This window comes from Aspergillus costaricaensis (genome assembly GCF_003184835.1).
Source record: "Aspergillus costaricaensis CBS 115574 unplaced genomic scaffold BO79scaffold_11, whole genome shotgun sequence".
Taxonomy (NCBI): Eukaryota; Fungi; Ascomycota; class Eurotiomycetes; order Eurotiales; family Aspergillaceae; genus Aspergillus; species Aspergillus costaricensis.
In genome coordinates this window covers 753,461-779,011 of record NW_020291811.1, presented here as the reverse complement: position 1 = coordinate 779,011, position 25,551 = coordinate 753,461, and the positions used below count along the sequence as shown (strand labels likewise).

The window sequence follows — 25,551 nt, the reverse complement described above, 5'->3', positions numbered from 1 at the left end:
TTTTGGTTTTTCTGTCTTTTCTTCTCTCCATTTTTATCATTTTTTTATCATTCTTATTCTGAAATAATATCTTTTTTCTCCCTGTCCAATGGTGTACAATGGCTGTCTCGCAAATAAAAAAGCCCCTTAATTATGGTAATTGTCTGGCCCAGTCAGGGCCAAGAGTTTCTGGTATCTTTCTAATTTTCTTACTTCTATTTAGCTTTGAGGAGGATTAGGTATATTCCCTCCCCTCCCCCATCCTGCTAAAGTCAAACTTAATCCAACCTGTCGGGTTCAGGGAAGGAGATTGGGAAAAGACAGCCGACGGCCCTCCTCTGCCACCCACTTCTAATGCTACCTACCCACAAATGTCAACCGACCCCCCCCCCTGTCCAGCAACAATTATAGAGTCCGTAGTGCTGAGGAGCACCTGTCAATCTTAAATACTATATGGCTGGCCCAGATGCTCTCCAACTTTGGAATGACATCTCCGAGATTTTTCAAATCCTATGCCCTTTCCCTCCACCCTGTACAGTAACGGAGAATTTGTAACCCTTCTTCGCCACGACTGTCTCTACAATACTCTGCCACCACCTACTACTACTACCATCTCTGCATACTTCCCCGTAAATACAAACCCTTCTTTTTATCAATTTCAGGCCATCAAGTCCGTGCTGGGATTGAATTTCTCATACTATTTCCTTATGAGATATCGTTTTTATTTTTAAACCAATTTAACTTACACCCTCGTCGAGCATCCACTGACTAAGTCGCCTTACCGAGCCCTGGGCCTGGATACTACCTACGTACTACCATTCCCACCCCCACTCAGACGCTGGCCTCTTAAGCTCCAGTTTCCCCAAGTCCCCTGGTACGCATAATGCCTACTGGTAGATCAACTGTGAGCTCTTCCCTACTACTTGAGACCCTGACAAGGACCAATCTTTTTTGTTGGTTGTGGTGGTAGTGGTTCTTTCTCCAACTCGTTGCTTTTGCTCTTGGTCGCCGTCTACATTGTTTCTTTCGATCCGTCCCCTCTAGTAATAACTAACACACCATGTCGCAGGGATCTAGTCGTGAAGAGTAAGTACTGACTCTTCCAACTATACCCCGAAAATTGAGCTAGAGGTGCAAGAACTGCTTGGTTACTCGCATCTTCGCTTCTATTGGTGGTGTTAGTGCTAAATGTGACAATAGTGACACGCAGTCTTTGACTGCCAGTGTAACGGATTACCCCATGGAATATGGAAGACGATACCACAAATATCATGAGGGCTGTATGTGCAGGCCTCTTTGACACTCTCGGAGCCAGCCTCGTCTCTGACTGAATTTCTTTTATCCCCCCCAGCATATTTATATCCCAACGACGAGCAAGAGCTAGACCGTATGGACATGCAACACCACATGCTCAAATTGGTCAACCGCGGGCGGCTGCTCTTCGCTTCTCCCCAAAGCCCAAAGAAGATCCTAGATGTTGGCACCGGCTCTGGTATATGGCCTATAGAACTAGGTAAGCGAAAAAAGGAATCCCCTTTCCCCCCATCCCTTCCAGCTCATCCTACCGGACAGTTTCTCATCGTGTCTCCACCACATGCAGCGTCTGAATTCCCAGCAGCCGAGATTATAGGGACCGATCTTTCGCCTGTACAACCGAACGAAGTCCCCGAGAACGTCCATTTCCTAGTCGATGATGTTACAGAGGACGAATGGCTATGGGGCCCCAACCACTTCGACGTCATCCATGCCGGTCATCTTTCAGGTGCCTTGCCATCATATAAAGATTTGTTACGGAAAGTCTTCAAGCATCTCAAACCTGGTGGCAGTGTTCAGTGCGACGAATTTGACCCGAAGCCGAAATGCGATGACGGAACCATGCCAGAAGAGGACCCCGATAAATTCAGCGAATATGCCCTTCAAGACCTTATGGATCTACACCATCGTGCCGGCCAGGCCTCAGACCCGCCCCGGCAGTTTCGAGTGGCCCATCGATTGGCACGCTGGATGAGAGAAGTGGGATTCGAGGACGTTCAGGAACGGGTTCAAAAAGTACCCGTGAACCCTTGGTCTACCGACTCTCATCTGAGAACGATTGGTTCGTGGAACGAGACAAACCTGCTGGAAGCCGCAGCTGGTTGGTCTTACAAGCCACTCACGATTCTTGGTTGGTCGAAGCCCGAGATCGAAGTCTTCCTGGTCGATGTTCGAAAATCCATCCAAAACCGTGATGTCCACGCCTATTTGGACTATTATGTGGTAACAGGAAGAAAACCACGTTCTGCTTAGCGAGGGAGCCCTTGAAAGGTTTCACCACGAAGTTTACGGCTTCGAAAGAAAAGCACCACAAAACAGACAACGTTCCTTTCGAATTATCGTTCCTTAGCGTCCATACCTCCCTTTTGGCCTTCACTTCATATTTTATTTTTCATCATCATTGGGCCTGTCCTCATCTTTATACTTTACGTTTTCCTTGTGTGTTGGCGAGCATTGGCATAAGATACCATCGACTACAGAGAAACATCATATATGCATAGAAGGCGTGCAGGGGCCTCCTTTCTTTTCCTACACTCTACTTTGCTTTCTCTTCTTGCACATAGTATATGAATTAACCCACATGTGCTGTCAGATCATGCATGATTTTGGTTTGGCCTACAAAGAATAGAACAGGCCAGTGATTTAGACATTTAGTATACAAGCATAAACCAGAAACACGAGCAATCAGCCTCACGACAATATTCCTCTCATCCGGCTATCTCACCCAAACAAACAAACATAAAAGAAAAGAAAATTCAGGAAATCTCTACTACCTGTAAACCAAACCACTGCACGAACCTCCCAAATCACCACTAGCTACTAGCCTAGTAACTACTTAAGCCCAAAAGCACGGTTCCCCAATTCGGGGCAGCCCGCTTACTCAGCACCCATCCAAACCTTCCAAGCTCGATCCATCCAATCCCGCCTTTGCTAATCAACCACATCCGACAGGCCCAGACATCGCGAATTGCTTCAATTCCCTCCACCGCCGTCGCATGCGCCCCGCTACCTCATGTCTCTCGGCAGACATGCCTACAGGCATGCACCATCATCGAATAACCTCCTCGATCACGTCTGGATCAGCGAGGACTTCCTAGCCTCCGCGTTCCGACGTTTCGCTAACGGCCAACGACGCTACGAGAGCCGCGTCCCGGGCCCATTGGAGGCTCGGCGACGACTCGCTAAGAGGAGGAATACTGCCCTCGCTGGGATTGCGGGGACAGGGCCTTTGGATGATATTGCGTGTTTGTTTGGGCGCAATGGGAGGGAGCATATGAAATGGACGACCACGACGGAGGGGAGGAAGGCGAAGGGTGAGTGACCTAAATTGTTGGCTTGATGTCGGTGGAAGATTTTAACGGTGGTGATTGTGTTTGTAGGCTCGCACTTTTATCAATTGAGTACCCCGTCGCCGTCACCGCCGCCGCCTCCGATACCGACACCGTCTGCGCCAGTGTATAATGAGGGTGGTAACGTTGTTGGTGATGAGTTTGAGTTTGGGAGGCCGGATATGCCGCCAGAGGGGTCTGATGAGGTGTCGCGCGATCAATATGTCAGGAGACGGTTGAGGGAGTGTCGTACCGTCGAGGCTGTTAAGAGGGTTGTTCGGCAATTGGATGTTGATCTTTTGCGAGAGCCGGGGTATAGTCGTTTTATATTCGATCACTTGTTGTCGTGCTCGAGGAGGGGGGAGGTGGCTGTTGATGAGCTGGTGTCATTTCTGGATGATCCGCAGCTTAATATCCGCGGAGCGAGGAATTATTTGACCGCGGTCGAGCATATCGCTTCGCGTGGAATAAGGCAGGGGAAGCGGCACCCGCTTTTCGACAATTTCGTTCAGGCTCTGGAGCTTGGGCTTGTTCCGCCTGAGGAGCTCTGCGCTGTTATAGAGGCTGTTGCGAAAACAGTACCGGCGAAGGGTGAGAAGATGAGACAGTCCCCGGATACGATCACGGCAATGTACCGGGCGATGTGGGATGCAATTGGACGGTGTGATATATATGGGCACGGTGATCTCGACGAGGGGATTATTGACGCGTGGCTTGGCGCTTTATGGGAGAGGGATGTCTGCAAGGACTTGCCCTTGGCGAAGAGCATGCTCGTTGCTGCTCAGAGACTGGAGTCGGCATGTTGCTCGTGGGCTACGTTGTTCATCACGCGTTGGCTGGAACTTCCCAAGAAGCTGCGAGCTGGCGCTGGTGAAGTCTACGCGAGTGACATACTGAGCAGTTTCAAGCCGGATCTTGCAACAGCTGCTGTCATATCGACAACCGAATTTCTGGCGTTGAACAAGAAAGACCTGCTTAGCCGGTGGCACGACTGCTTGTTGCAGGCTCAAGAGATCCCGCAACTTGTTTCATCGGAAGCATGGCTTGATGTTCGATCGCAGCGCGATGTAACAGAGCCAAATATCCCGCTGCAACATCAGATCATCTTACGCATATGGGCTTTACGCACTCTCAGCAAAGGCCTTTCCGACGGGCCTCTATGGAGGAAGAATGTACGAGCCACTGATGTGCCCATAAGACGCCTCTTCGGCCTCTACGAGTCCGTCAGGAAGACTGAGTCCCGCGAAGACTTGCTAAGCAGCCTAATGAAAGGCATCCATGACCTTGGGCTACCAGCCAACGGCCTCCTCATACTAGCCGTGGACCTGAAAGCCCGCAACGCCCTCACCAAATCCACCCGACGCACCCTAACCAACATGGAAACATCCGCATCCAACGCCTCCTTCGCCAACATCTTCGCCAGCCTCGACGCCTACAACGCAACCACCCCCCACTTCTTCTCCAAATTCGAAACAATGACCCGCCAAATCGACATCACCTCCCCAGACTTCATCTCCCACGGTCTCGACCTCGCCCGAACCGGCGACTCCCGCAGCGTATGGACACTCATCCGCCTCCTCCGCTCCCACACCCCTCTCAAAATCGCCCTTTCCAAATCTTGGATCCCTATCCCCAACGCATCAGAAAAAGCCCTCGTGCGCTACTACCCAGAGCCCAGGACCAGCGATTGCCCGGACCCGCACGCCGCTTTAGAGATGATCCACCTTCTGGCAGTGTCACTCGCGTGCTCGAGGCGCTTGAGTCCGCGCCGGTCCTACAGTCTCGTGCATTGGCTGTATGTCTTCCTGGTGAAGCATAATGCGCCTGTCAAACCGGCCATCGCGCGTGCTTTGTATCATGCGGGCGTTGAACGCTTTCGGCGCGAGGGGTTACGTGTTTCGCTTACGCAGTATGCGTATATCTATGATGTTGTGGAGGAGGTCGAGGGGGCGGATGTCGTCGAGGCGCTGATGGAGCCGCCGAGGATTGGACATCGGTTTTCTGGGGAGGAAGAAGGGGAGAGTTGTTCTGAGTACGAAGAGTTGCGATGAGGTGTATTTTAGATACCTAGCCTGGTCTGATACACCGGGACTGTATACTACTAGTGTAGATTATAGCAACTGAAGAGGAAATATTGTATGCCTCTGGCGTATCAACTACAGCTCTACGCAAGTATAACTTTTCGAACCGTTCTCAATTTCCAACAATCATCATGGCAATTATTCATGTGTGGGCCCATATTTAGGATAAGATAAAGCGAGCCCGACAAAAAAGCAGTAGTAAATAAGAACCTTTCTTTGCTCTAGTCGTTACAACAACAATAACAACACATCCTTTAAACATCCACCTCCATCAAGTTAGGATCACCCGACGCCTCCTCAACAGAGATATACTTCCGCATATCCTCCTTGCTGATAATCTTCTGGTTCAAATAAGCCGTAGTACCCTTAGGGAAGCGGTAATTGCGCTCCTTCTCGCCACGCTCATTAGGCTTGATGTAGTTGCGCAGCAACTGCGTAGGCTTGTCCTTCTCAATGACACAAACATCGACATTGCTACCGGATCCCAGATCGTTAAAGATACCAGCCTTGATGGCCTCCGCGCACAGGGCGATCGCACCCTCACGGTCCAGGTTCGGCTTCCATGTCGACTCGAACACGGACATCGCGGCCAGGGAACCAGATCCCATGGTCACGTAGGGAAGCTTGTCGGTGGATCCGTGGGCGTGGACGGTGAAAAGACCAATGCCGGTGGGGTCGACACCTGCCACGACTAGGTAGGCGCCGATGTGGCCTTGGTATCGGAATAGGTGCTGCTTCAGCATCGTCATGCAGGTGATTACGCGTGGGGGCCGGCCCGTCGAAAGTGAGTGCAGTTCGATGTTCGAGCTGATCAACGCCGTCGTGAACTCGGTGTCCGCGGCCGTTCCGGCTCCCGCGCACCAGATCTTGGGCGCGATGTAGTGTAGTTTCTCGCAGTTCTGGAGGTGTGGGGATATGTGTGTTAGTTGTTTGTTGAGTTGGGGTGGTTGTGAGTGCTCGGGGAGGAGGGAGAACGGGTGTTTACCTTGTCTGCTACTATCGGGCCGCTGGTGGCTCTGGTATCTGCTGCAATCTGTGGTTATGCCAGATGTGGTGAGTTCGTGATCGTCGACTTGGGTACTAGGGAGCTTGTTGGGTTGCTCTGTAGGTACATACCACAACGCCATTGTCGTATATACATCCCACAATGGTGGTACCGGTACTGGTGGCCTTGGGGAGAGGAACTCCCTTCGCGTGGAGCGCCGCGTTACGGTTGTAGTTGGAGAAATCGAAGCCTGTCATGGTGACGGCGTGGAGAGGTGATGTAGTGGGAGAGGGGCGAGGAACAGCAGGAGCTGGGAGAATTGAAGCTCAGTTGATATGAAGAGAAGCTGAGGATTGACGAAGAAAGATGAGATACCGGCACAGATGACGGGGGAAGAGCAGGAAGCTATAGCAGGACGGGGAGAGATGGCGGAGGAGGAGCTGCGAGTTGATGGAGTGACGAAGCTCCGGGCGCCTGATCGCGGCGGCCTCAGGCACGTCACGGATTAGCTAATGGGCGAGCAATTCCGCTGTTTTTGTCCGGCTGGGAATCTGGCGCCGAACTCCATCTCCATTCTTGTTGCGTTACTCCTGCATTATCGGCAGTCATTGACTGTGCTGCTGTTTCTCTTTTCCTTAGGGTCGTTGTGAACCCCGTCTCTTTCATCCCACTTCCTTCCCTTGAGGGGAGGTGGTCAAGATTTTTGCGCGCACCTGGAAGCTCTTCAATCGGAGTCCTCAAGCACTCCAGCGTCGCTCCTTTTCATCTTCGCCGCAAAGTCCACCTTCTCCCCATGCTCCAAAGTCTCGGTTATCTCTAGGCGACCGTCCTCGTTCAATTTCGGCCGATTTCGACAGACTCAGAATGGCTTTCAGCTTTGGAGCTTCCAACCCCGCTGGGGGTGCCGCTGAGTTGGGCCCCGAGCTTCCCGATGTTTTTGCAGATGTATGTCGCAATGGCGCTGAGGGTTTGAATCGATTTTGAGCTGACATGATGGACAATCAATGTAGGAAGTCGGGTTTAAAGGCGTGTCCAGCGATAGCAACGTTCGATTACTGAATACTCCCTGGCCCGAAGATTCCCTTCCTAGCCCTACGAGCTCCCTTCTCGCTGTCGCAGCAACAAAAGGCGTTGTTGTCGGTGCTGGGCCAGACGCCCTTTATATCGCCTCCTCTAACGACATAAGAACCGCTATTTCCGCACCCACAGGAGATGAGAAGGTCAAGACCAAGCCCTTCCAGCCGCGCGCAACGATTCCTCTCCCCGCTCGGCCCACGCATATCACTTTTGCCTCAGGCGATAGCGCCCTAGTACTGGCGACAGAGAATGGTACACAGCTCTCGGTGTTTGAGACGGCAAGTCTCTTGCAAGGGAATGCGCAACCGGCTTTGTCTATCCCAACGAATGGAGCCACCTTTCGCTTCCTTGCCCCCAATCCCGCACAGTCGGACGACTCGCACTCATCCCTTGTTGCGCTTGTCACAACCGGGGGCGATCTCCTCATAGCCGATCTGAAAGCCGGAAACCTGCTCTCGGGTCCCAATGGCCAGGTGTTGAAATCGGGTGTCAGCACAGTTTGCTGGAGTAACAAGGGCAAGCAGCTCGTCGCAGGGCTGGCGGATGGCACTGGATTCCAAATGGCTCCAGATGGTGCTCAGAAGGATATTATTCCGCGTCCTCCTGATCTGGAGGATAACCATCACGGTGCGTACCACGTTCGTGTCTTTGAAGTTTCCCCAAATTCTAACCTGTACAGTGTCCTCTATCGCCTGGCTTGAGAATGACGTCTTCTTGATGGTCTACACATCGAATGCTGTGGAGGATGATATGGGCCAGACACCATCTTCCCCTTACTATATCATCACCAGAAGGAAGAATGCGCCTTTCTTGATCCAGAAATTGCCGGAATTGTGTATGCCATTTGGCTTCAAGCGCGCCCCTGCCTACCAGTTCCTCGCGCGTCTCCGAGACTACAAACCTCATTTGAAGGATGTCCTTGTTGTATCGTCCACCGCTTCGACCGACGTATGCTTGATCACGAGAGCGGATCAACCACTGGCTAGTGATGATGCCGCCAAGGCCACCACAGGGCTCTTTGTTACGACCGAAGTGAACGATGACACCAAGAGAGCTTCCCTCCCGCTAAAAGACTCTACGGAAGAAACCTCTGTGATCGGTTTAGGCTTTGATCTATCGAGCACTGAGAATGTTGTGGCTCCGATCGCTGGCGAGGATATTGCTGAGAGTTCAACGCCGTTGCCGAACCTGCTACTCCTCAACAACGAGGGTATCCTGTCCTCTTGGTGGTTCGTCTACAACGAGTCAGTCCGTCAAAAAATCCCTTACCACGGTCTGGCGTCAGAGGCTCAACAGCAGCAGCCAGCACCGCAAGCACAGTCAGTACAACCTCAGCCCCCTGCGCAGCCTGCGTTTGGACAATCAGCTTTCGGCAGCCCATCTCCGCTAGGAGCATCCCCTTTTGGCAAACCGTCAGCTGCACCGGCATTTGGTAGTACTTCCACTGTGGGTGCCAGCCAGCAGGCGCCGGCCTTCGGAAAGACATCGTTTGGCACACCTTCTTTCGGCACCCCATCACAGCCGGGGGCCTCCTTTGGCGCTCCTAGTGCCTTGGGAACTGCATCACCCCAGTTCGGTAAGTCCGGCTTCGGCGCACTGGGCGGCGGGTCAGGTTTTGGACAACCGTCAACACCGGGTAAGAGTCTGTTTGGAGCCTCGACTACTAGTACAGGAGGAGGATTTGGCTCCTTCGCAAACTCTTCTGGAGGAGGGTTTGCTGGCTTTGCGGCGTCAAAAACCACCACCGAATCACCCTTCGCAAAAATGTCTGGAGAAAGCGCGTTTGCGAAATCGTCTGTGCCGTCGCCGTTTGGTGCTAAGACCGAAACTGACACTGCGTTCCCTCCCCCAACCTCGGGCGAGACAAAGAGCGCTTTTGGACAAAGCTCTAGTGGCTTCGTGTTAGGATCTACGTTCAAGGGCGACGGTACTGCGGTCAACGATGGGCCTAAGCCAGATAAGCCTTCAGGACTATTCTCATTTGGCGAATCCATGGACGACATGGTATCTAGCAGCAACAAGACTAGTCCACCAACCGAGTCAATGGATGATATGGACGACGAACCTGCGCCTCCGCAGAAGCCTGAGTCCAAAGAGCCTGAATCTAAGGGACCTGCGCCATCTATTTTCGGAGCGCCCTCCAAGACCGAGACCGCTGCACCGACCTCCCTTTTCGGCTCCAAGCCGCAGCCTCCCAATCCTTTTGGTCAGCAGCCGGCCAATCCTTTCGGCCAGCCCCAGGCTACCACCAAGTCTCCATTCTCGTTGTTCGGCAATGCTTCACCCGCTAAGCCCACATCAAGCCCGCTGGCTACCCCCTCTGAAAAGACAACAGCTGCTACACCACCCTCAGCTAAGACGCCTTCTGAAGACGCCCATCGCACTCCCCTTGCCTCCAGTATCCAAACCCCTCTCCCCCCTGACCCCACCAGCAAGGCTTCGTACGGGCCGGGCGATACTTCGGCATCGTCCAATGTGTCTAAGAGTTCTGTTGATGACGCCCCTCTTCCTCCCGACTTCACTGTCAAGGCGAAACCTGCCGCGGCAGATGTCGGAGGAGAGCCACCTTTACCCCCGGATTTCGCGAAGAAGCTTCCTGAAGAGGAAGACGACGAAGAAGAAGTGGACGAGGCTGAAGCTGAAGAGGCGCCGTTGCCTCCGGATCCAGCTACGTGGAAGCCACCAGCATCGCAGGAAGAGCCTGGTCCAGTACCTGACGAATCCGATGCCGATGAGTCTGGAAGAGAGGAGAGTGAGGAAGGCGAGGAAGAAGCGGAAGAGGAAGAAGAGGAGGGCGACGAGTCTGATTTTGGAGATAGCGGTGAAGAAGTCTCCCGAGATATCAGCGAACCAGAGTCGGCAGAGGCGAGTCCAGAGGCCACTCCCGACGGTGCCTTCAGGTTCGGGACTAAGGGTGGCTTGTTCTCGCAAGCTGCTAAACCTGCACCCGCTCAGCCCCCGGCACAGCGGTCCTTGTTTGGGGAGATTGGAAAGTTCCCGACATTCCAAACTCGGGAGCCTCCAAGGTCGCCCAGTCCCGTACGGAGTGGTCTTCAGAAGAACCGGTTCAAGATCGGGGGCCAGAAGCCCAATGCTGCGCAGGCTCCAGGAAGCACTCTTGCTGCACGCAAGGCTTCCCTCACCGAGGCCGTCAAGCGTGAAAATCTCCTGAAACCGCAGGTTGCTCAGAAGGAGAAGTCTCCCGTGGACCTCAAGGCCAAGCAAATGGAAGAGGAAGCTCAGGCTCTTTCGGACGACGATGAGGACGAGAGGCTCCGTGCAGATCTCGCCCGACCTCTGGAGCCTGTTCCGACGCTGGATCCTTTCCTGCCTCACCAGGATTATGCCGGAGAGACCAGCAAGCCTGGTATTCCTGGCCAGATCGAACGACTATACCGGGACATCAACTCCATGGTTGACACACTGGGCATCAATGCTCGATCACTGGCCTCATTTGTTTTGTACCAGAAGCAATCGCAAAGTGGTGATTGGGTCGAGCTATTAAATAAGGAACACCCAGCTGCTATCCTTGACGAGAAGCTACTGCTCTGCGATATCGAGAAACTGGACGATGCTGTTGTCATGCTTGCCGGCTCTCTCGAACAGCAGCGGGTGCAAGGGGTCGAGGACAAGCTGAAGGCCTGCCAGGAGCTCCTGAGCAAGGATATCCTGACGCTTCGGGGCCAGTGCGCGAGCATCCGGAAGACTCTGGATGCCCACACCGATGCAGCAGCTATCGTCTCTGCGCCTCTTTCAGCAGAGCAGGCGAACCTGCAGCAAGATCTCCGCACTGCCTCGACTGACATCCAGGCCAAGCTGGCGGATCTCGAGTCGGCAGTGTCCCTCCTTCGCGCCAAGATAGCCGACGCTCCTCGTCCCGATGGCACTGGCTCCCGGCAAGCTATGAGACGGCCGACCGTGGAAGCTGTGACGTCTACGATTGCTACGATGACCAACATGGCCGAAAGCAAGCGCAGCGACATTGACGTCCTGGAGATGCAGCTGAAGAAACTAGGCATCGACGCCTCGGCCCCGGCAGCAGCCAGCCGGGAAGGCTCACCCTTCACAACCCCGCGAAAGGGCATGGGACGGTTCCCAACCACCCCCGGATCTGACGGACCCAACAGCGCATACCATACACCGGACTCTGCTACACGAGGCTTCCGATCAAGCATCAACGGCTCAGCGCGGGCTAGTCGGCTTCGTGAGGTGGAAGGAGTCGGAGAGCTCGTCACCCGGGAGGAGAGTGCGCAGTGGAAGACGAAGCGGCAACGCCGGCAGCATATTGTGGGCAGTCTGAAGAAGGCAATTGGAGAGAAGAAGTCCAAGGTGCGCGGAGTGGACGATCTGTAGGATTAGCTGCTTTCTATTACTATTCTGTTTTTCCCTTGACTATGAGTTCTTGAACCATGAAAAAACAGCGGGTCCGGCCATTGGATGTTGGTAGCGTTATTATGTACATAGATCCGATTCATCCTTAAACTAATGAGTGATGTTCACTGCCATTGCATACTACATAGCACACATTACTGTAGTTATAGTTCGTATATTCTGCCTAAGGCATCAATCAATCAACCAACCACTGACATCATGCGGCAGTGACGTTAACCCCATCTCCTCTTTCTTTGTTTCTTATCATTTTAAACTTTCTTGCCCCGAGCTCAAGCTTACCTACTACTGCTTACTATAAGTCCCCTCTTCTCCAGCACCACAAGCCCCAAACCACTCCCTCTATCATCTTCTCACCTGACCCTACAACGAGTAATACCACGTCCCAAGAAACGAAAGAAACATGTCCGGCGTCACCGAATTCATCTTCTTCCACCTCAACCCCGCCATCAAACCCGAAGACCCCACCAACAATGAAGCCGGCGCTTCGCTCCTAGAGCTCTTCAAAAACACCAAACACCAGAACGGATACCTAGGGTCCTCTTGGGGCCGCTCAATCGAAGATGAGAATGTGGTTGTTTGGGTTATTGGTGCGTTTCCCTCCCGTGTCCCCAAAGACACAAGCTCTATACCTTTCCCTTTCTACTTCTCTATATATCTCTACATATTAGCAACATCCATACATACCACATATCCCAACCCAACTAACATGGAAATGAAATAATAAAATAGACTGGAAAGACGCCCAAACCTCCCCAACCCTCACTCCCTCCCTAACACCCTACCTCGCGCCATCCACCCCACTAACAACCTTCTACGCGACCCTCTCCCCTCCCCCTCCCGCGCACAAAACCCACGATCTATCCGCCTCGCCCGTAACCGAGATCTTCACGCCGTGGTTCCCGACCTCCATGTCTGCAGACGAGACGAAGAAACTGCATGAGAGCCTCGTGGCGTTCCGGACCGAGCTGGTGGAGAATCTCGAGGAAGGGAAACGGCCTCGAGGGTTGGTCATGGGGCAGGTGGAACGGCCTGGGACGCGGAAGCATGGGGATAGTCCGAGCGGGGAGGCGTTTGGGATGGTGGTGTTGGCGGGGTGGGAGAGCGTGGAGGCGCATATGGAGATTAAGGGGACGGAGGCGTTTGGGAGGGGGATTGGGCCGATTAGGGAGTGGATGTTGAAGGGGGATGGAGGGGATGTGGAGAAGGGGGAGGGAGGGTTTGGGATTATGAGGCATGTGAGGTTTCAGAAGGTGGAGTGATTTTAATGGGTCATATATAGGGTGTATAGGTTGTGTATGTGTATGTGTAGTGTGGAGGTTGGGGACGGGGTTATGGGAAAGGTATTATTAGTTGGACAGCGCTTTTCCAAATAAATACAGTACACACAAAAGAAATTGAGGGAAATAAAAAAGCAAAACGCGCAGACCCCCGAAAGAAACAAAAGAATATAGAGACGAAAGACCCAAACCAAACCATCAGAGCCACCGGGATAAGAACGGACGACGACTTTTGGACGTTGTCGCAAAGCAAAAAGACAGCAAGCAAACCGATTCGTCGGCGGGAACAGAAACAGAATGAATTCACTTAGCCTAGATCCGATGCTTCTCACTTTCTGTGGGATCGTTAGAATGAGGCCATTTGTAATAGAATGGGTGCAATGGAGGGATACTGACCAAGTCTCGAGTAGAGCATGTAGAGCGCCATCTGGTTGCACTCCTGGGTACCGGTGATCGTGACCAGACGCTCGTTGCTGTTCTCTTGGGGCTCGTTGATCTTGATAACACTGCCACTCAGGTGCCGGATCTCGTTGATCTTGGCTCCTCCCTTTCCGATGATGGCGCCAACCATGTCGTTGGGGATGTAGATCTGCTGAGTCAGTGGCTGGCCGGGCATGACACCGCCGACGGGCGCGGCAGGTGTCGGCCCACCACGAGCCTGTGCGGCGGCCGCCTGAGGCGCACCGTAGGGCGCGGGCTGGTGGGGACCAGCGCCGGCATACGGGGTGTGGGGAGTAGCACCGTAGGGCATCGAGGGCTGAGCTACAGGAGTTTGCGCGGCGGGGCCCTGGAGGTAGGGAACACCATATCCGCCAGCTGCGCCACGGTTGGGGTGAGGGTGGTGACGCTTGAAGGTGTCGGGATGGCCGTACTGTCCACCAGCGGGCTGAGGCACGTACGGCACAACCTGCATGCCGCCGGGCACAGCGCCAGCCGGACCGCCGCTGCGAGTGGCATAGGCCGAGGCGGCGGGGCCACCGAAGCGTTCTGTCAGCTGCTCGACGAGAGTCACGGCAACGTAGTAAGTAGCGATGTGCACTGCGTCAGCAACACCGAGGATAACAAGGGACCGTTCAGTGGACAGGGGAAGGCAGGCATCAGAAGCGTTGAGACGTGCACCAGAGGCGTCCTGGATCTCTCGAATACGGCTCCCACCCTTGCCAATGATCGAGCCAATGAGGATATGGGGAATCAACAAACGCAAGGGGTATGTCTTGGATTGGGCAGTAGAAGGGGCATCAAGGGGCTCGTTGTTCAGGGTACGAATGATAAGACCGAAGGCCTAGCATCCGGGTTAGCAGACATAAAAAGAAATCGAACTGTATCGTGTTCAAACTCACCTTCGCAGCAGCATCCTGGGGGCCGCTAACGGTCAAGATACGCTCGACGGCACCACGGGAGTAATCGCTGACGGTGCACTTGGCGCCGGACAGACGACGGATCTGGGATACGTTCTCCCCACCCTTACCGATGACGGTGGCAGCCTCCTGGCTGGAGATTACAGCCCGGATGTGAATCCAGCTAGACTCATCCTGGGGACGGTGTTGCTCGGACTGGGCACCGGTCGACTCGGCGTGAGAGGCCGTCGACTGAATGGGTTGTGTCTCCTGAGCGCCCTTGGAGTTAGGAGCATCGGGGACCACGGTGTCGCCCTGGCCATCAGCAGTCGCAGCCGGCGCATCCGTCTTCACATCGGCATACGCCTCGGACTCATCGCCCTTTACTACTTTGTCCAACGCAGGACGCTTGGCTTCCGGCTGATCATTAGGACCGGAGGGAGAGGAAGGGTCCTCCAAGGGACGCTTGGTCGATTGCAACGCAGACGGAGAGGCAGACATGATGATTTGCTTGCCTAAACTGTGCGTGTATTTCTGTGCTTGCTTCACTTACGCAGGACGTGTCCAAGTGAGATTTCACTTGTTTTCAGAACAGCTCTTCTTTTCTTTTCACTGCAGCTTTATTTGATCGACTATGTACACCAGGAGTTCCCAATAAAACTTGCTGGTGCTGGCGATCGGATGGAGAGGGAATTCTGGTGCTTGGAAGGATGTGGGAAGATTGGTGAACTCGTGCACAGTGCGGGAAGTAATGCTGTGAAAGGAGAGCCGACGAGGAAAGTGTGAAAAGGTCTGGGGTTGCCACGAGGCCTTGGAGGTTGGACTTGGAGCGAGAAAGCTTCAGAGTGAAGCAGTGCAAGGTAGAGGGAAGAAGGAAAGAATGAAACCAATCGGGTCGGGCACGAGGGCAGGAGAGATTGGGTGCTGGACGGTGGACGAAGATGTGCTCAGGGTCCGAATGGGTTGGAAGGCGGAGGGAAGCGTGGAAGGGAGAGGAGTAAAAAGAAAACGAGAAGTAAAACGAGGCCTTTTTAGCAGTATCCGACGCCCAAACTATCCTTTTTCTTGCCTTTGGAAGACGCGACGTGGGTCGAGAGACGTTGAGGACGGGCGGGTCTTCTACACGATCACCCCAAGTACGCTGAAATAGCAGACGTGGGAGAGACGAGAGGTCGATGAGACGACGGCGACAGGTCAAAAATAGAGGTGGCGAGTAAACGCGCGATGATCAAAAGGGGGATAAGAGGGGAAGTGGATGGGTGAAGGAAGTCAAGCTTGTCGCGGTGAAGGACGAAGAGGGAGAAGCGACGTTAAGGTTGAGTTGAGGTTCAGTCGCGCATCCTGGCTCTTTCCGCGCTATCCCCTTTCCGGAACATCCCTCACGTGTTCCCGGCCTGCAAAACACCTGCCAATCCCTCATTCGTCTATACAAATCCCCTCGTTTAGTTGGCTTGTGAGACAACTGGATGCATAGCGAGGACTAAAATTAGAGGTGCATTAATTTAATTTACTCAAACCCATTTGCAATGGACGTGTCACAGGAAACCGTCGACAAAGTCCAGCGTTTCGCAGAGAAGCGTCAACGCGCCGAGGACTTCTACGAGAACCAAGAAATTAGTCCAGCAGTTCTACAGGCGTACAATAGAAGATTGGACGAGACTCTAAAAGAACTTCAAGATCAAGTCAAACGCCAAGAAGATGACCTGCGTAGGGTATGTACCCACCCCTGGAGAACTCTCCCCCGTATACATCCCAAACATGTAACCCAACATCTAACACATCGCCCAGCTGCGCGAGGTCAACTCCTTCGATCTCTCCAAAATAGGCACAGATACTTGGTCGCGCGTAGCCCAAGTACAGAGAGCCAAGAGAGCCTACGACTCGCTTCTGAAATCAGAGACCGAGTTCCCAGCCGCAGGCTCACCCCTACCTTCTTTGCTAGCACTTGAAGAGACATCGCGTCTAGTCAAAGAAACCAAGGTTTCTGTCTCCATGACGGCAGAGAATCTCTCATCCAATCGTCAGCGTTTGAAATCAGAAGAGGCGAATCTCCGAGACGCTCAAGTGATCCGGGATGGTCTGCGAAAGCGGATCCAGACCATAAGCAGCGAGAAGACGACCAAGGAGAAGAAGACCGCTTCCCAGCTAGCGCGTGAACTAGCGCAGCAAGAAGAAGAAAAGCAGAAAGAGCTTGACCAAGCAACAGAGGAGATGAAGACCGCCCTCTATAACTTTGTGGACGAAACCCTCGCGTCCATGCTTGCTGCCGAAGCCCTCGGCGGCCCCACGGTGGGTGACGCCGCCCAGGTCTCAGATGCGACCTTGCAACTAGGCTATACGAGCCATGGAAAACCGAAGAAGCCCAAAAATCCAGAGGCAGCAAATCCAGATGCTGGACAGCGCCGAATCGACGAGATTCTCCCGCGCCAGTCTGGGCAAGGGGACAACCAACCAGCTAATCGCAGAGAGGCTGCAGCTTTGGAGATGCGCAAACTACTTGATGCTTTGTTGGAGGCAGGATCCTCCTATATCGATCTGCCCCGAGAATCGGCCGCCTCGCGGTTTTTGGTCAGAGCTAAAGTCGCCCAGTTTCATCCTCGTGATGCGCGACGGTTGAGACTGATTGATTTTGGACGCTCATTAGACGGTTTAATGATTGCATGATGATTTGCCGTATGTTACATAGCTTATTAGAGTATAATGAAAAGAAAGAAGGCTGTATATATTCTGTCAAAAAAAAAAAAAGCCAAGCGCCTAATACAGTCATCATGCCAGCATTTGATATCCCCATTAGCATAACGCCTATACATGCATTAAGGAATCAACGCCCGTAAGTGCCACTGCATATACCATAAAGTTCATCACAAAGCCGAAGTATTCGGCACTCCGATAGCCATTAGATGGGCATCATCCCTATTCGACTAGTTGAGGGTTTCGCTTTGGTCGCTTTCCGAGGGGCAGAGGAGCGGTTGTCAGCACGATCACCGGATTTTCTGCGGGCTCCCGTCGATTTTGCCCTGGATCTAGGGGCGGCATTTTGACGGCGAGGGCGTTTGGTTGTTTGACGCTTCCGAGCGCGGGGTCTACTAGACTTTCCAGGGCCCTCATCTTCCTCGTCAGAGTCGAGGTCAGCGGTGTGCTGGGTAGAGAAATAGCGACTGGACAAAGTCTCGTCCACATTGAAGGTAGAAGGATGATCAGTAAAGATTCCGCCATCGCTGAACTCGTCCTCGGTGCTGGTAAGGTTAATAACGTTGTGGTGGTTAGGATCCGGAACCACCCCATCAGCGTCATCTTGCTCTTTCTTCAACTCTGCATAACGGCGCTGCGTGTCGCGCACGAGCTTCAGGATCTGGCCTCCGTATCGGTTCACCTTATCCCGATCGATACCAGGAATTGTGGCAAGTTCCGCCATATCTGAACATGAGTTAGTTCTGCTCATACTTATCATGAAAGGGTTCTCACCTTTGGGGAAGACGATGACCATCTCGCGCAGGACGCTGTCAGTAAACGGTTGGTTGCGGAGGCCTTTCTGCATGACCAGCTGTTTGGCTATTAGAGACTTATATGGCACCATCGATATGAACGTTCACTTACATCCTGGCAATAGTTCTTGGCATAGACCATGAAATCCTCCGCAACCGCTTTGTGTAGAGGGTCCAACTGCTCAAATCGGCGATCTTGGGTGATTGGCGGCCCAGGAGTACGCCTCTTCTCTTGTGCTGGCTTGCCGGCGATTCGGATTCTTTCGAACCCATCACTGTCTGCGTCATCATCCGTGGTGTCGCCTGCACCTCCTTGGTAACGGAACCGAGATAGGCGGCGTTGGTTTGCCGCTTGTACAGGGGACGAGACGTTTGTAGATTGCGGTTGATACTCTTTGTTGCCGCCATCAGCTCGTGATCCCGAATTGGACTTCTTGGCCTTTCCATTCGGCGAGACTCGCACGTCAAGCTTCAGTTTGCACCGCCCACTCTCGAAGTCAGCGGCACGCCGTCCCACCTTGATATATTGAATGGCAAATTTACTACCGTTGACAACATTCTCTTCAACAAGAGCTCCCTCGCCCAAAAGTCTATGGAACAGCCGTTCTGCTTCACCCAGCTCTAGGTCCGAACCGTCGCCATAGCCAGGGGCCTGCCGGTGTTGTGGAGACCTGAATCTCTTCACACTTCCCCGGAAGATGTTCACACAGTACGACAAGGTAACCTTGTCTTCGATGCTTTGGAAGTGCCGAACAACCTTGATTGCAGAGGCAGCGTACTGTGAAAAGTCATGGAGCTCGAAGACAGAGTCGGATTTGCAATTATCACATGAGGCATTGCAGTCTTGTCGGCGGAAATATTCGTTGAAGTAGGCAAGAATTTGTACTCGCCTACAGTCGCTTCTGTTTTCACAGTATTGTACGACGTTGTGGAGCATCTGCCGCTGCCGATTCTTCTGTTGCTTGCTGCCCTCGCCCTTGTCGATCATGCTGGATATAGTACTCGTGTCCTTGTAGCAGTAATAGAGGTAGCAGCCAGACCGCTTGCCATCGCGGCCAGCCCGTCCTGTCTCCTGATAATATCCCTCCAGACTCTTGGGGATGCTGTGATGAATTACAAAACGCACATCAGGTTTGTCGATGCCCATTCCGAACGCGATCGTCGCCACTATAACGTGGGTCCTTCCAGCTTGCCAAGCCTGTTGAATTTTCGCACGTTCTCCTGAATCCATGCCGGCGTGGTAGTGTTCTGCTTTGATGCGATAGTCATCCCGGAGACCGCTCGCGACCTTTTCGCATGTCTTGCGCGACAAGCAATAGACTATACCGGATTTGTTTGCGTAGGAGGTCTTAATAGTATCGGCTATGCTGGCCAGAACCTCCGTTCCCTTCTTTTTGATCCGTACTTCGTACGTCAAGTTTGGCCTGTTGAAACTCTGAGAGAACACTTCACAACCTTCCATCCTTAGGTTGTGGATAACATCCACCTTGACGTTCTCGGTGGCTGTCGCAGTTAGCGCCATCATTGGTACCCCGGGTAACTGATTCCTGAGCTCTCCCAGTTCTTTATAGTCGGGGCGAAAATCATGTCCCCACTGACTGACACAATGCGCCTCATCGATCACGATACGAGCAAGCTTCCGACTGCGATTGAGCTTATCCAAGCTTTTTGTAATCGCCTGGCTTTTGTTGACCATTTCCGGGGTGATGTATAACAATTCGATATCTTCTTCCGCCAAGAAGCCTGATAGCGTACTGAGGATCCATTGCCGTTGCTCCTTCGGAGTCTCTCCGTTCAACAGATAAGCCTTGATATTCAACTTGTTCAGATGCGAGACTTGATCTTGCATCAGACTGAGCAACGGGGATATCACGATTGTTACTCCTCTTGTGGAGCCTGAAGTGACAACAGAGGGTAGTTGATAGCATAGAGACTTGCCCCCTCCAGTAGGCATCAGAACGAATGTGTCTTTTCCGCTCAGCGTCGCATCAATGGCCTCGAGTTGATTGAGGCGGAACCCACGAAGATGAAACCGATCTTTCAGCGCATTTCTGACGTCCTTGGACCATGGATGCTGGTTCCAGAGGGCGTTATGGCCCTGGGACTTTGGTTGCGATAGGGGAGTGCGCGAAACATTTCCGGAAGTTTCAGCAAACACCTTGCGGTTCTGAAGCCCGTGGTTGTCGGTTGCGAATGCATGATCTTCATCAAGGAACCCGGCAGCTTCCAGCATGTCTTCGTCATCTAGGTCGAATTCATCCGCTTCTTCTGCAGGTAGCGTGGGGGAGCCCATAGTTCGAGTAAAAGCATCATCGTCATCCAGTGTCGTCGGGTCATCGTAGTTAAAAGCCCTAAGGCTCGAGGTCCCATTCGTGTTCTTGAAAGACAGATCTGATACCCGAGTGGATATCTCGGAACGAGAGTGGTTGTAGTCTACTGTTGACCGTGCATGCGATCGCGAGGAGGCGCCCGAGATCACTGTATCATCCATTGCACTGTTTGACAAAGACGTTGGGCGCGACAAAGGGGTCGGATGGTCTGGCTTGTAACGAAGTGGGCGGACATCCAGTGATGGAATAGACAGCAACCTAGATCGTGCTAGCAGAAGTTGTATATCTGATTCAACCCTTTGCAGCTGGGTTGTTGCTTCTCGACTTTCCACAAGTTCTGGCATATCGGATGGATCGCCGCCCTGTGTTATAACCTGCATGAGTCTTTTCTTGAGCATGTTCCTTTTCGTGTCATATGTCTGATAGGTAATTCTTTGCTGCTTAAGCAAATCAATCGCTTCAATCCTATCCGTAAGGGTCTTGTTTTCGGCGATCAATTCAGGTGCAAGTTCTCCCTTCATTGCTCGCTCATACACTATCTCAGAATTCTTCGTAAGAGTGCTCTTCAGGGTTGCAATGGCTCCCTCAAGAGAGTCTGCTGACAGACTCAAGAACTTGGCCACATCTTCGTTCTGAGGCTGAGAGCTGGGCGAATCGGTAGTAGAAGGCACATGAGTGACTGGACTAGGACTGATGCGGGTGTCCTTCCTAGATGGACGGACACTGGAGGGGACGATATCCATAGCATCCGACGCCCGTGGGGAAGCACGACTCTTCTTTCTCGCAGGGCTAGGAGCTGCGTGCTCATCTGAGCTATATTGATTAGGTAGGATCGGGTAGAGTGATTCATTGGAGTTCAATGTTGGGCCGTCTCCATCAGGAACCCAGTCATCGAACAGATTCTCATCTCCGTCGTCGTCATCGGAGTCAGCGATAACATGACCCAAGCGAGAACTCTGTGAAAGCGAAGGAAGGTCCGATGGATCATCAGCTCGGGGTATAGTGTCCTTTCTGGTCGTGCGAGGTGATTTTCCGGGCTGAAGACGCGTCGAGGTAGAACGGGGAGTCTTCGTAGGCTCAGCAGCCTTCAATGGCGAGCGCGATTTCAAGCCGTTCTTTCGGGGCGAAACAAGGTCTGACACATATTCGTCGCTCTTTCGCTTCTTTCCACGCTTTTCGAGAGGCTCTCTCCGGGATGCAGCGTCTTCGGTCCACAATCGTTGCGGTTCCTCGAACCCATCGAAAGTATCAGACGAAAGCGTGGTCTGATTCAAGTCGCCAGTCAAGTCAATCGTATCAATGTCGGAATCGAAGAGTGGTGACTTTGCGTTCAATGGCCGCTTCGATCCAAATGGTGTCAAGAAGGACGCCTTAGGGCTGCGCAATGGAGACCGGGGACTTTGCTTGTCTATTGGAGTAAGTCGTTAGAAGATTTCCAAAAAGACAGGCGCGCCGTTTCACTATACCTTTGATAACTCTGCCCAGGCCATTCTCTCTTCCCTTAGAAGGCGAATTGACAGACTGGCTACTTTTGAGAGGCTTCGGAGTGGGTGCGCCAGCGTCCTTTGATAGACTCAGCATCCGCGGCTTGCGTGCGGAGGCCGGAGTAAGAAGCAATCGCGCCATTTCTTCGTCCGAATCTACCTCCGCTTTTCCGTCCACATGGCCCGTCTCTGCTGGTTTGGCTTCTGGTTGTAAATCATCGATCGCGATGGTGATATCCTCTGGCTGGTGTGCTAAGGCCCCCGCTGGTGGCACCGGCGCAGTAGGTTGATTTCGGTCGGCAGTGTTATTGTGATACTCGTGCGCGGACGGAGATAAGGAGGGGTATAGCGCAGGACCCTGCTGCAACAGCCATTTGAGGTGGGCTGTTAAATTATTTTTAGTCATAGGGCCGTATGCTTGTGAGCATGATTTTCATTGACGAGTCGCAACATAACAATCACGAAGGGCGTCTAGACTAGCTGCCGAGCAACTACTAGTCTATTCAATTGCTTTCAGTCCGGTTAATCCACGGCCTTGTCTGGACGCGTTCCGGCGCGTCATCACGTGGGCGGTGAGGATATAGATAATTATGATACTCGGTATTACTTACCCTCTTCGAAGTTGAGTAGCATCGTTGGTGTCCAGGCAATGGCATGCGACGAGACGCTTTACAGAATTGCTGCAATATTTGCAATAGTCGCATAGTCTCAGAGGATACTATACAGCATTGGCTGTTGTCAGTGTGAATTATGATGCTCTGTGATCTTCTTTGATAATATGTTTCAATACCAGACCATGGAAACATCAACATCGCATAACACCATAGCATATGGGCATCTCACACACACAGGCGACGCTGGAGTCAATAAATTGGTTCAATAGGCACTTATGACATATATGCTATGTGTGTATGTGCCTTATTTGGCCTCCTGTACTCCCAATTATACATGAGAGCCTGGTCACTCATAGACTATGGTATCCGTTTTACACGGTAAAATAAGAGGGGCTTCATGCCGACATTTTTTTTTCTGGGCCCAGAAAAACCCCGCGCTGAATGGAGAGAATCTGTAGTAAATAGAATATCAACTCCATAACTCCACCGATAAGAGGGTGATAATTGAAAAGAGCATCCAAGCTCCACATCATCCCCTCGGTCTCATAGAAACCACCAAAAAGGCCAAAAGTCCACACCGTATCTCTCAAGCTCGTCCACCATGGGCAAGAAGAACAAGAAGTCCGCCGAGCACAAGGAGCGTGTAGCAGCAAAGCAGAACAAGAAGGCTGCTCAGAAGGAGAAGAAGGGCAAGGGCAAGAACAAGGATGCCGACAGTGATGTCGAAGATGCCGACTTGGACGCCATCCTTGCACAATATGCTGAGGAACAAGCCAAGTTCATGAAGGTCACTGAGGTTGTGGGAGGACCGCCGACACCTCGATCGTCTGCAACTGTTCTGGCTTCTCCTTCTAATCGCAATGAATTGCTGGTCTTTGGTGGAGAGTACTTTGATGGAAATCTTGCCACTTTCTTCAACAACCTCTTCGTCTACAATATCGACCGCGCGGAGTGGAGAGAAGTCACCAGTCCTAATAGTCCGCTCCCTCGCAGTGGACATGCTTGGTGCCGTGGTGGCAATACAGGAGGTGTCTATCTGTTCGGTGGTAAGTATATAGCTCAGACCAAGCCTATCAGAATTTCCAGAGTACTGATGTTCGCAATAGGAGAGTTTTCTTCGCCCAAGCAGGGCACGTTCTACCACTACAACGACTTCTGGCACCTTGATCCCTCGACAAGGGAATGGACCCGTCTGGACTCTAAGGGCAAGGGTCCCCCGGCCAGAAGTGGTCACAGAATGACTTACTACAAGGTCTGTACTTTATCCTGCTCAGGAGATCTAAATTGAAACTAACCAAAAAGCAGAACTACATTATCCTCTTTGGTGGATTTCAGGACACCTCGCAACAAACCAAGTATCTCCAAGACCTGTGGATCTACGACTGCTCCAAATACACTTGGTTCAACCCCACGCTTCCAACCGCATCCCAGAAGCCCGATCCCCGGTCTTCTTTCTCCTTCCTGCCGCACGAAAGCGGTGCCGTTCTCTACGGTGGATATTCTCGTGTAAAAGCAGCCACGGGAATCAACGGCAAGCCCGTCAAGGGTGGTCCTCAACGCATGACCATGAAGCCCATGGTGCACCAGGATACCTGGTTCCTCCGGGTTACTCCCCCGGGCCCTGAAGCTCCTGCTAATGCTGCGCCCACCGTCCGCTGGGAGCGCCGGAAGAAGCCCGCCAACTCTCCCAACCCTCCCCGTGCCGGTGCCACGATGGCATACCACAAGGGACGTGGCATCATGTTCGGTGGTGTCCATGATGTTGAATTGAGTGAGGAAGGCATTGACAGTGAATTCTTCGACACCATGTTCGCCTGGAACACCGACCGGAACCGTTTCTTCCCCTTGACGCTCCGCCGGCCCAGAGCGCCAGGCAAGAAGCAGCTCGCTAACCAGATGAAGTCTAAGGACCGCAGCAAGGCTGACGAGGAGGAACTCCTGCAGAACCTGAAGGCTCTCGAGGCTAAGAAGGGCATTCGCAGCGAGGAGGACGATGACTTGCAGCCTGAGACACCCAAGGAAGATGAGCCTGAGGAGCCTGCGAAGCCTGCGATCGTGCGCTTCGAGATGCCTCACCAGCGATTCAACGCGCAGCTGGCCGTTCAGGATGATACCTTGTACATCTTTGGTGGTACTTTCGAGAAGGGAGATCGGGAATTCACCTTCAACGACATGTACTCGATTGATCTCGTGAAGCTCGATGGCGTCAAGGAGATCTTCTACAACGAGCCCGCTAACTGGCACCTTCTCAACGAAGCAGACAGCGACGAAGAGATGGATGACGATGAAGAGGAGGATCTCGAAGACGAGGAGGAAGAGGAGGACGCGATGTCGCTGGACACTGGTTCCCCCGCCCCCACGGAAGTAACCGTGCCTTCTGTCACCCAGGAGATGGAGAACCTGGAAGTAGAGGAGCAAGAGGGTGAGCCGTCTGTGCAGGATAGCAGACCTCTTCCTCGTCCGTTTGAAAGTTTGCGTGACTACTTTAGCCGCACAGGCGAGGACTGGCAGCGTATTCTGTTGGAGACATTGAAAGAGAAGGGCATCGCTACGGAGAAGAACATCAAGGAGCTACGAAAGGATGCGTTTAACATGGCAGAAGAGAAGTGGTGGGATAGCAGAGAAGAGGTCATGGCTTTGGAGGATGAGCAGGAAGAAGCTGGTATTGGAGAAGTTGTTAGCATTGCTGATCGGGGTGATAATGCTGGCGGTGCTGGAAGACGCAGGTGATGCACATATACCTTGGATAGTTAGATTGAAATCTGTTTGGCCTTTTCGTATCACTTTTACGGATCCTCGTGATATAGTACCCTTCATCTGACTTGACTTCAACTGGGCTTTTGCTTGGATCTAGTTCTTTCAGTATCAGTAGTACTAACTTCATGTTTTGGAAAAAAAGCAACTTATGCCAGCGTTGTCTGACTCAGTTTGAGTACCTAGCTGAACAGAAATATATATCCGAGGAACGGCAACAAGTTGAACCTAGTAGGCCCATTCCAAGCACCCAGTCCACAATCAACGCCAGACTATTGACACCACTATTGACAGTGTGCAAATCAAGCACCTAGATTATTCATTCTAATCTAATTTAAACCTAACTCTCTCCCCATCTTCATATCAATAAGCATTTACATGTCCGACCGGCCCT

At 52.6% G+C, this 25,551-nt stretch overlaps 8 protein-coding genes across 8 annotated transcripts; 5 read left to right on the top strand and 3 right to left on the bottom strand.

Annotated features, from left to right (window-relative positions):
• Positions 1–491: 491 nt before the first annotated feature.
• BO79DRAFT_236940 (class I SAM-dependent methyltransferase) lies at positions 492–5,392 on the top strand (the record flags this gene model as incomplete). The annotated part of the gene is made up of 7 exons (XM_025684637.1): positions 492–883; positions 1,049–1,065; positions 1,180–1,259; positions 1,331–1,492; positions 1,580–2,264; positions 3,097–3,326; positions 3,393–5,392. Exons 1-7 carry the CDS (start codon positions 863–865, stop codon positions 5,390–5,392), a joined length of 3,195 nt encoding a protein of 1,064 aa, XP_025541165.1. The 5' UTR covers positions 492–862.
• A 150-nt stretch (positions 5,393–5,542) lies between these two features.
• On the bottom strand, positions 5,543–6,824 carry pup1 (proteasome core particle subunit beta 2). Its single transcript, XM_025685399.1, has 3 exons — positions 6,539–6,824; positions 6,408–6,455; positions 5,543–6,321 (listed from the first exon to the last, which is right to left on the bottom strand). The coding sequence occupies exons 1-3, from the start codon at positions 6,662–6,664 to the stop codon at positions 5,677–5,679; spliced, it is 819 nt and encodes a 272-aa protein (XP_025541164.1). The 5' UTR covers positions 6,665–6,824; the 3' UTR covers positions 5,543–5,676.
• A 190-nt stretch (positions 6,825–7,014) lies between these two features.
• On the top strand, positions 7,015–11,916 carry BO79DRAFT_171064 (FG-nucleoporin NUP159). The gene is made up of 3 exons (XM_025679557.1): positions 7,015–7,352; positions 7,418–8,111; positions 8,164–11,916. Exons 1-3 carry the CDS (start codon positions 7,272–7,274, stop codon positions 11,835–11,837), a joined length of 4,449 nt encoding a protein of 1,482 aa, XP_025541163.1. The 5' UTR covers positions 7,015–7,271; the 3' UTR covers positions 11,838–11,916.
• A 245-nt stretch (positions 11,917–12,161) lies between these two features.
• On the top strand, positions 12,162–13,135 carry BO79DRAFT_244649 (uncharacterized protein; the record flags this gene model as incomplete). Its single annotated transcript, XM_025685398.1, has 2 exons — positions 12,162–12,463; positions 12,606–13,135. Exons 1-2 carry the CDS (start codon positions 12,277–12,279, stop codon positions 13,133–13,135), a joined length of 717 nt encoding a protein of 238 aa, XP_025541162.1. The 5' UTR covers positions 12,162–12,276.
• Positions 13,136–13,280: 145 nt separating this feature from the next.
• Positions 13,281–15,189, bottom strand: BO79DRAFT_7794 (telomere maintenance protein PBP2). The gene is made up of 3 exons (XM_025689732.1): positions 14,494–15,189; positions 13,550–14,435; positions 13,281–13,488 (listed from the first exon to the last, which is right to left on the bottom strand). Exons 1-3 carry the CDS (start codon positions 14,989–14,991, stop codon positions 13,466–13,468), a joined length of 1,407 nt encoding a protein of 468 aa, XP_025541161.1. The 5' UTR covers positions 14,992–15,189; the 3' UTR covers positions 13,281–13,465.
• Positions 15,190–15,949: 760 nt separating this feature from the next.
• BO79DRAFT_263067 (uncharacterized protein) lies at positions 15,950–17,202 on the top strand. Its single transcript, XM_025686630.1, has 2 exons — positions 15,950–16,202; positions 16,279–17,202. The coding sequence occupies exons 1-2, from the start codon at positions 16,017–16,019 to the stop codon at positions 17,152–17,154; spliced, it is 1,062 nt and encodes a 353-aa protein (XP_025541160.1). The 5' UTR covers positions 15,950–16,016; the 3' UTR covers positions 17,155–17,202.
• Positions 17,203–17,237: 35 nt separating this feature from the next.
• BO79DRAFT_286722 (RecQ family helicase MusN) lies at positions 17,238–22,422 on the bottom strand (the record flags this gene model as incomplete). Its single annotated transcript, XM_025688498.1, has 5 exons — positions 17,238–17,907; positions 17,956–18,034; positions 18,088–21,713; positions 21,772–22,173; positions 22,401–22,422. 5 exons carry the CDS (start codon positions 22,420–22,422, stop codon positions 17,387–17,389), a joined length of 4,650 nt encoding a protein of 1,549 aa, XP_025541159.1. The 3' UTR covers positions 17,238–17,386.
• Positions 22,423–22,898: 476 nt separating this feature from the next.
• BO79DRAFT_236934 (putative Kelch repeats protein) lies at positions 22,899–25,171 on the top strand. The gene is made up of 3 exons (XM_025684636.1): positions 22,899–23,449; positions 23,510–23,655; positions 23,709–25,171. Exons 1-3 carry the CDS (start codon positions 23,005–23,007, stop codon positions 25,131–25,133), a joined length of 2,016 nt encoding a protein of 671 aa, XP_025541158.1. The 5' UTR covers positions 22,899–23,004; the 3' UTR covers positions 25,134–25,171.
• Positions 25,172–25,551: the final 380 nt, after the last annotated feature.

What these genes read in the sequence shown, in the direction of transcription:
- pup1 (XM_025685399.1), bottom strand. Translation starts at nt 6,664, where the DNA reads ATGACAGGCTTCGATTTCTCCAACTACAACCGTAACGCGGCGCTCCAC. An exon ending in TATACGACAATGGCGTTGTG is followed by an intron (nt 6,456 to 6,538) that starts GTATGTACCTAC and finishes GCATAACCACAG; the next exon opens with ATTGCAGCAGATACCAGAGC. An exon ending in GCCCGATAGTAGCAGACAAG is followed by an intron (nt 6,322 to 6,407) that starts GTAAACACCCGT and finishes CCACACCTCCAG; the next exon opens with AACTGCGAGAAACTACACTA.
- BO79DRAFT_171064 (XM_025679557.1), top strand. Translation starts at nt 7,272, where the DNA reads ATGGCTTTCAGCTTTGGAGCTTCCAACCCCGCTGGGGGTGCCGCTGAG. An exon ending in TTCCCGATGTTTTTGCAGAT is followed by an intron (nt 7,353 to 7,417) that starts GTATGTCGCAAT and finishes CAATCAATGTAG; the next exon opens with GAAGTCGGGTTTAAAGGCGT. An exon ending in TCTGGAGGATAACCATCACG is followed by an intron (nt 8,112 to 8,163) that starts GTGCGTACCACG and finishes TAACCTGTACAG; the next exon opens with TGTCCTCTATCGCCTGGCTT.
- BO79DRAFT_7794 (XM_025689732.1), bottom strand. Translation starts at nt 14,991, where the DNA reads ATGTCTGCCTCTCCGTCTGCGTTGCAATCGACCAAGCGTCCCTTGGAG. An exon ending in CCCAGGATGCTGCTGCGAAG is followed by an intron (nt 14,436 to 14,493) that starts GTGAGTTTGAAC and finishes CCCGGATGCTAG; the next exon opens with GCCTTCGGTCTTATCATTCG. An exon ending in CATGCTCTACTCGAGACTTG is followed by an intron (nt 13,489 to 13,549) that starts GTCAGTATCCCT and finishes ACGATCCCACAG; the next exon opens with AAAGTGAGAAGCATCGGATC.
- BO79DRAFT_263067 (XM_025686630.1), top strand. Translation starts at nt 16,017, where the DNA reads ATGGACGTGTCACAGGAAACCGTCGACAAAGTCCAGCGTTTCGCAGAG. An exon ending in AAGAAGATGACCTGCGTAGG is followed by an intron (nt 16,203 to 16,278) that starts GTATGTACCCAC and finishes CACATCGCCCAG; the next exon opens with CTGCGCGAGGTCAACTCCTT.
- BO79DRAFT_236934 (XM_025684636.1), top strand. Translation starts at nt 23,005, where the DNA reads ATGGGCAAGAAGAACAAGAAGTCCGCCGAGCACAAGGAGCGTGTAGCA. An exon ending in AGGTGTCTATCTGTTCGGTG is followed by an intron (nt 23,450 to 23,509) that starts GTAAGTATATAG and finishes TGTTCGCAATAG; the next exon opens with GAGAGTTTTCTTCGCCCAAG. An exon ending in ACAGAATGACTTACTACAAG is followed by an intron (nt 23,656 to 23,708) that starts GTCTGTACTTTA and finishes ACCAAAAAGCAG; the next exon opens with AACTACATTATCCTCTTTGG.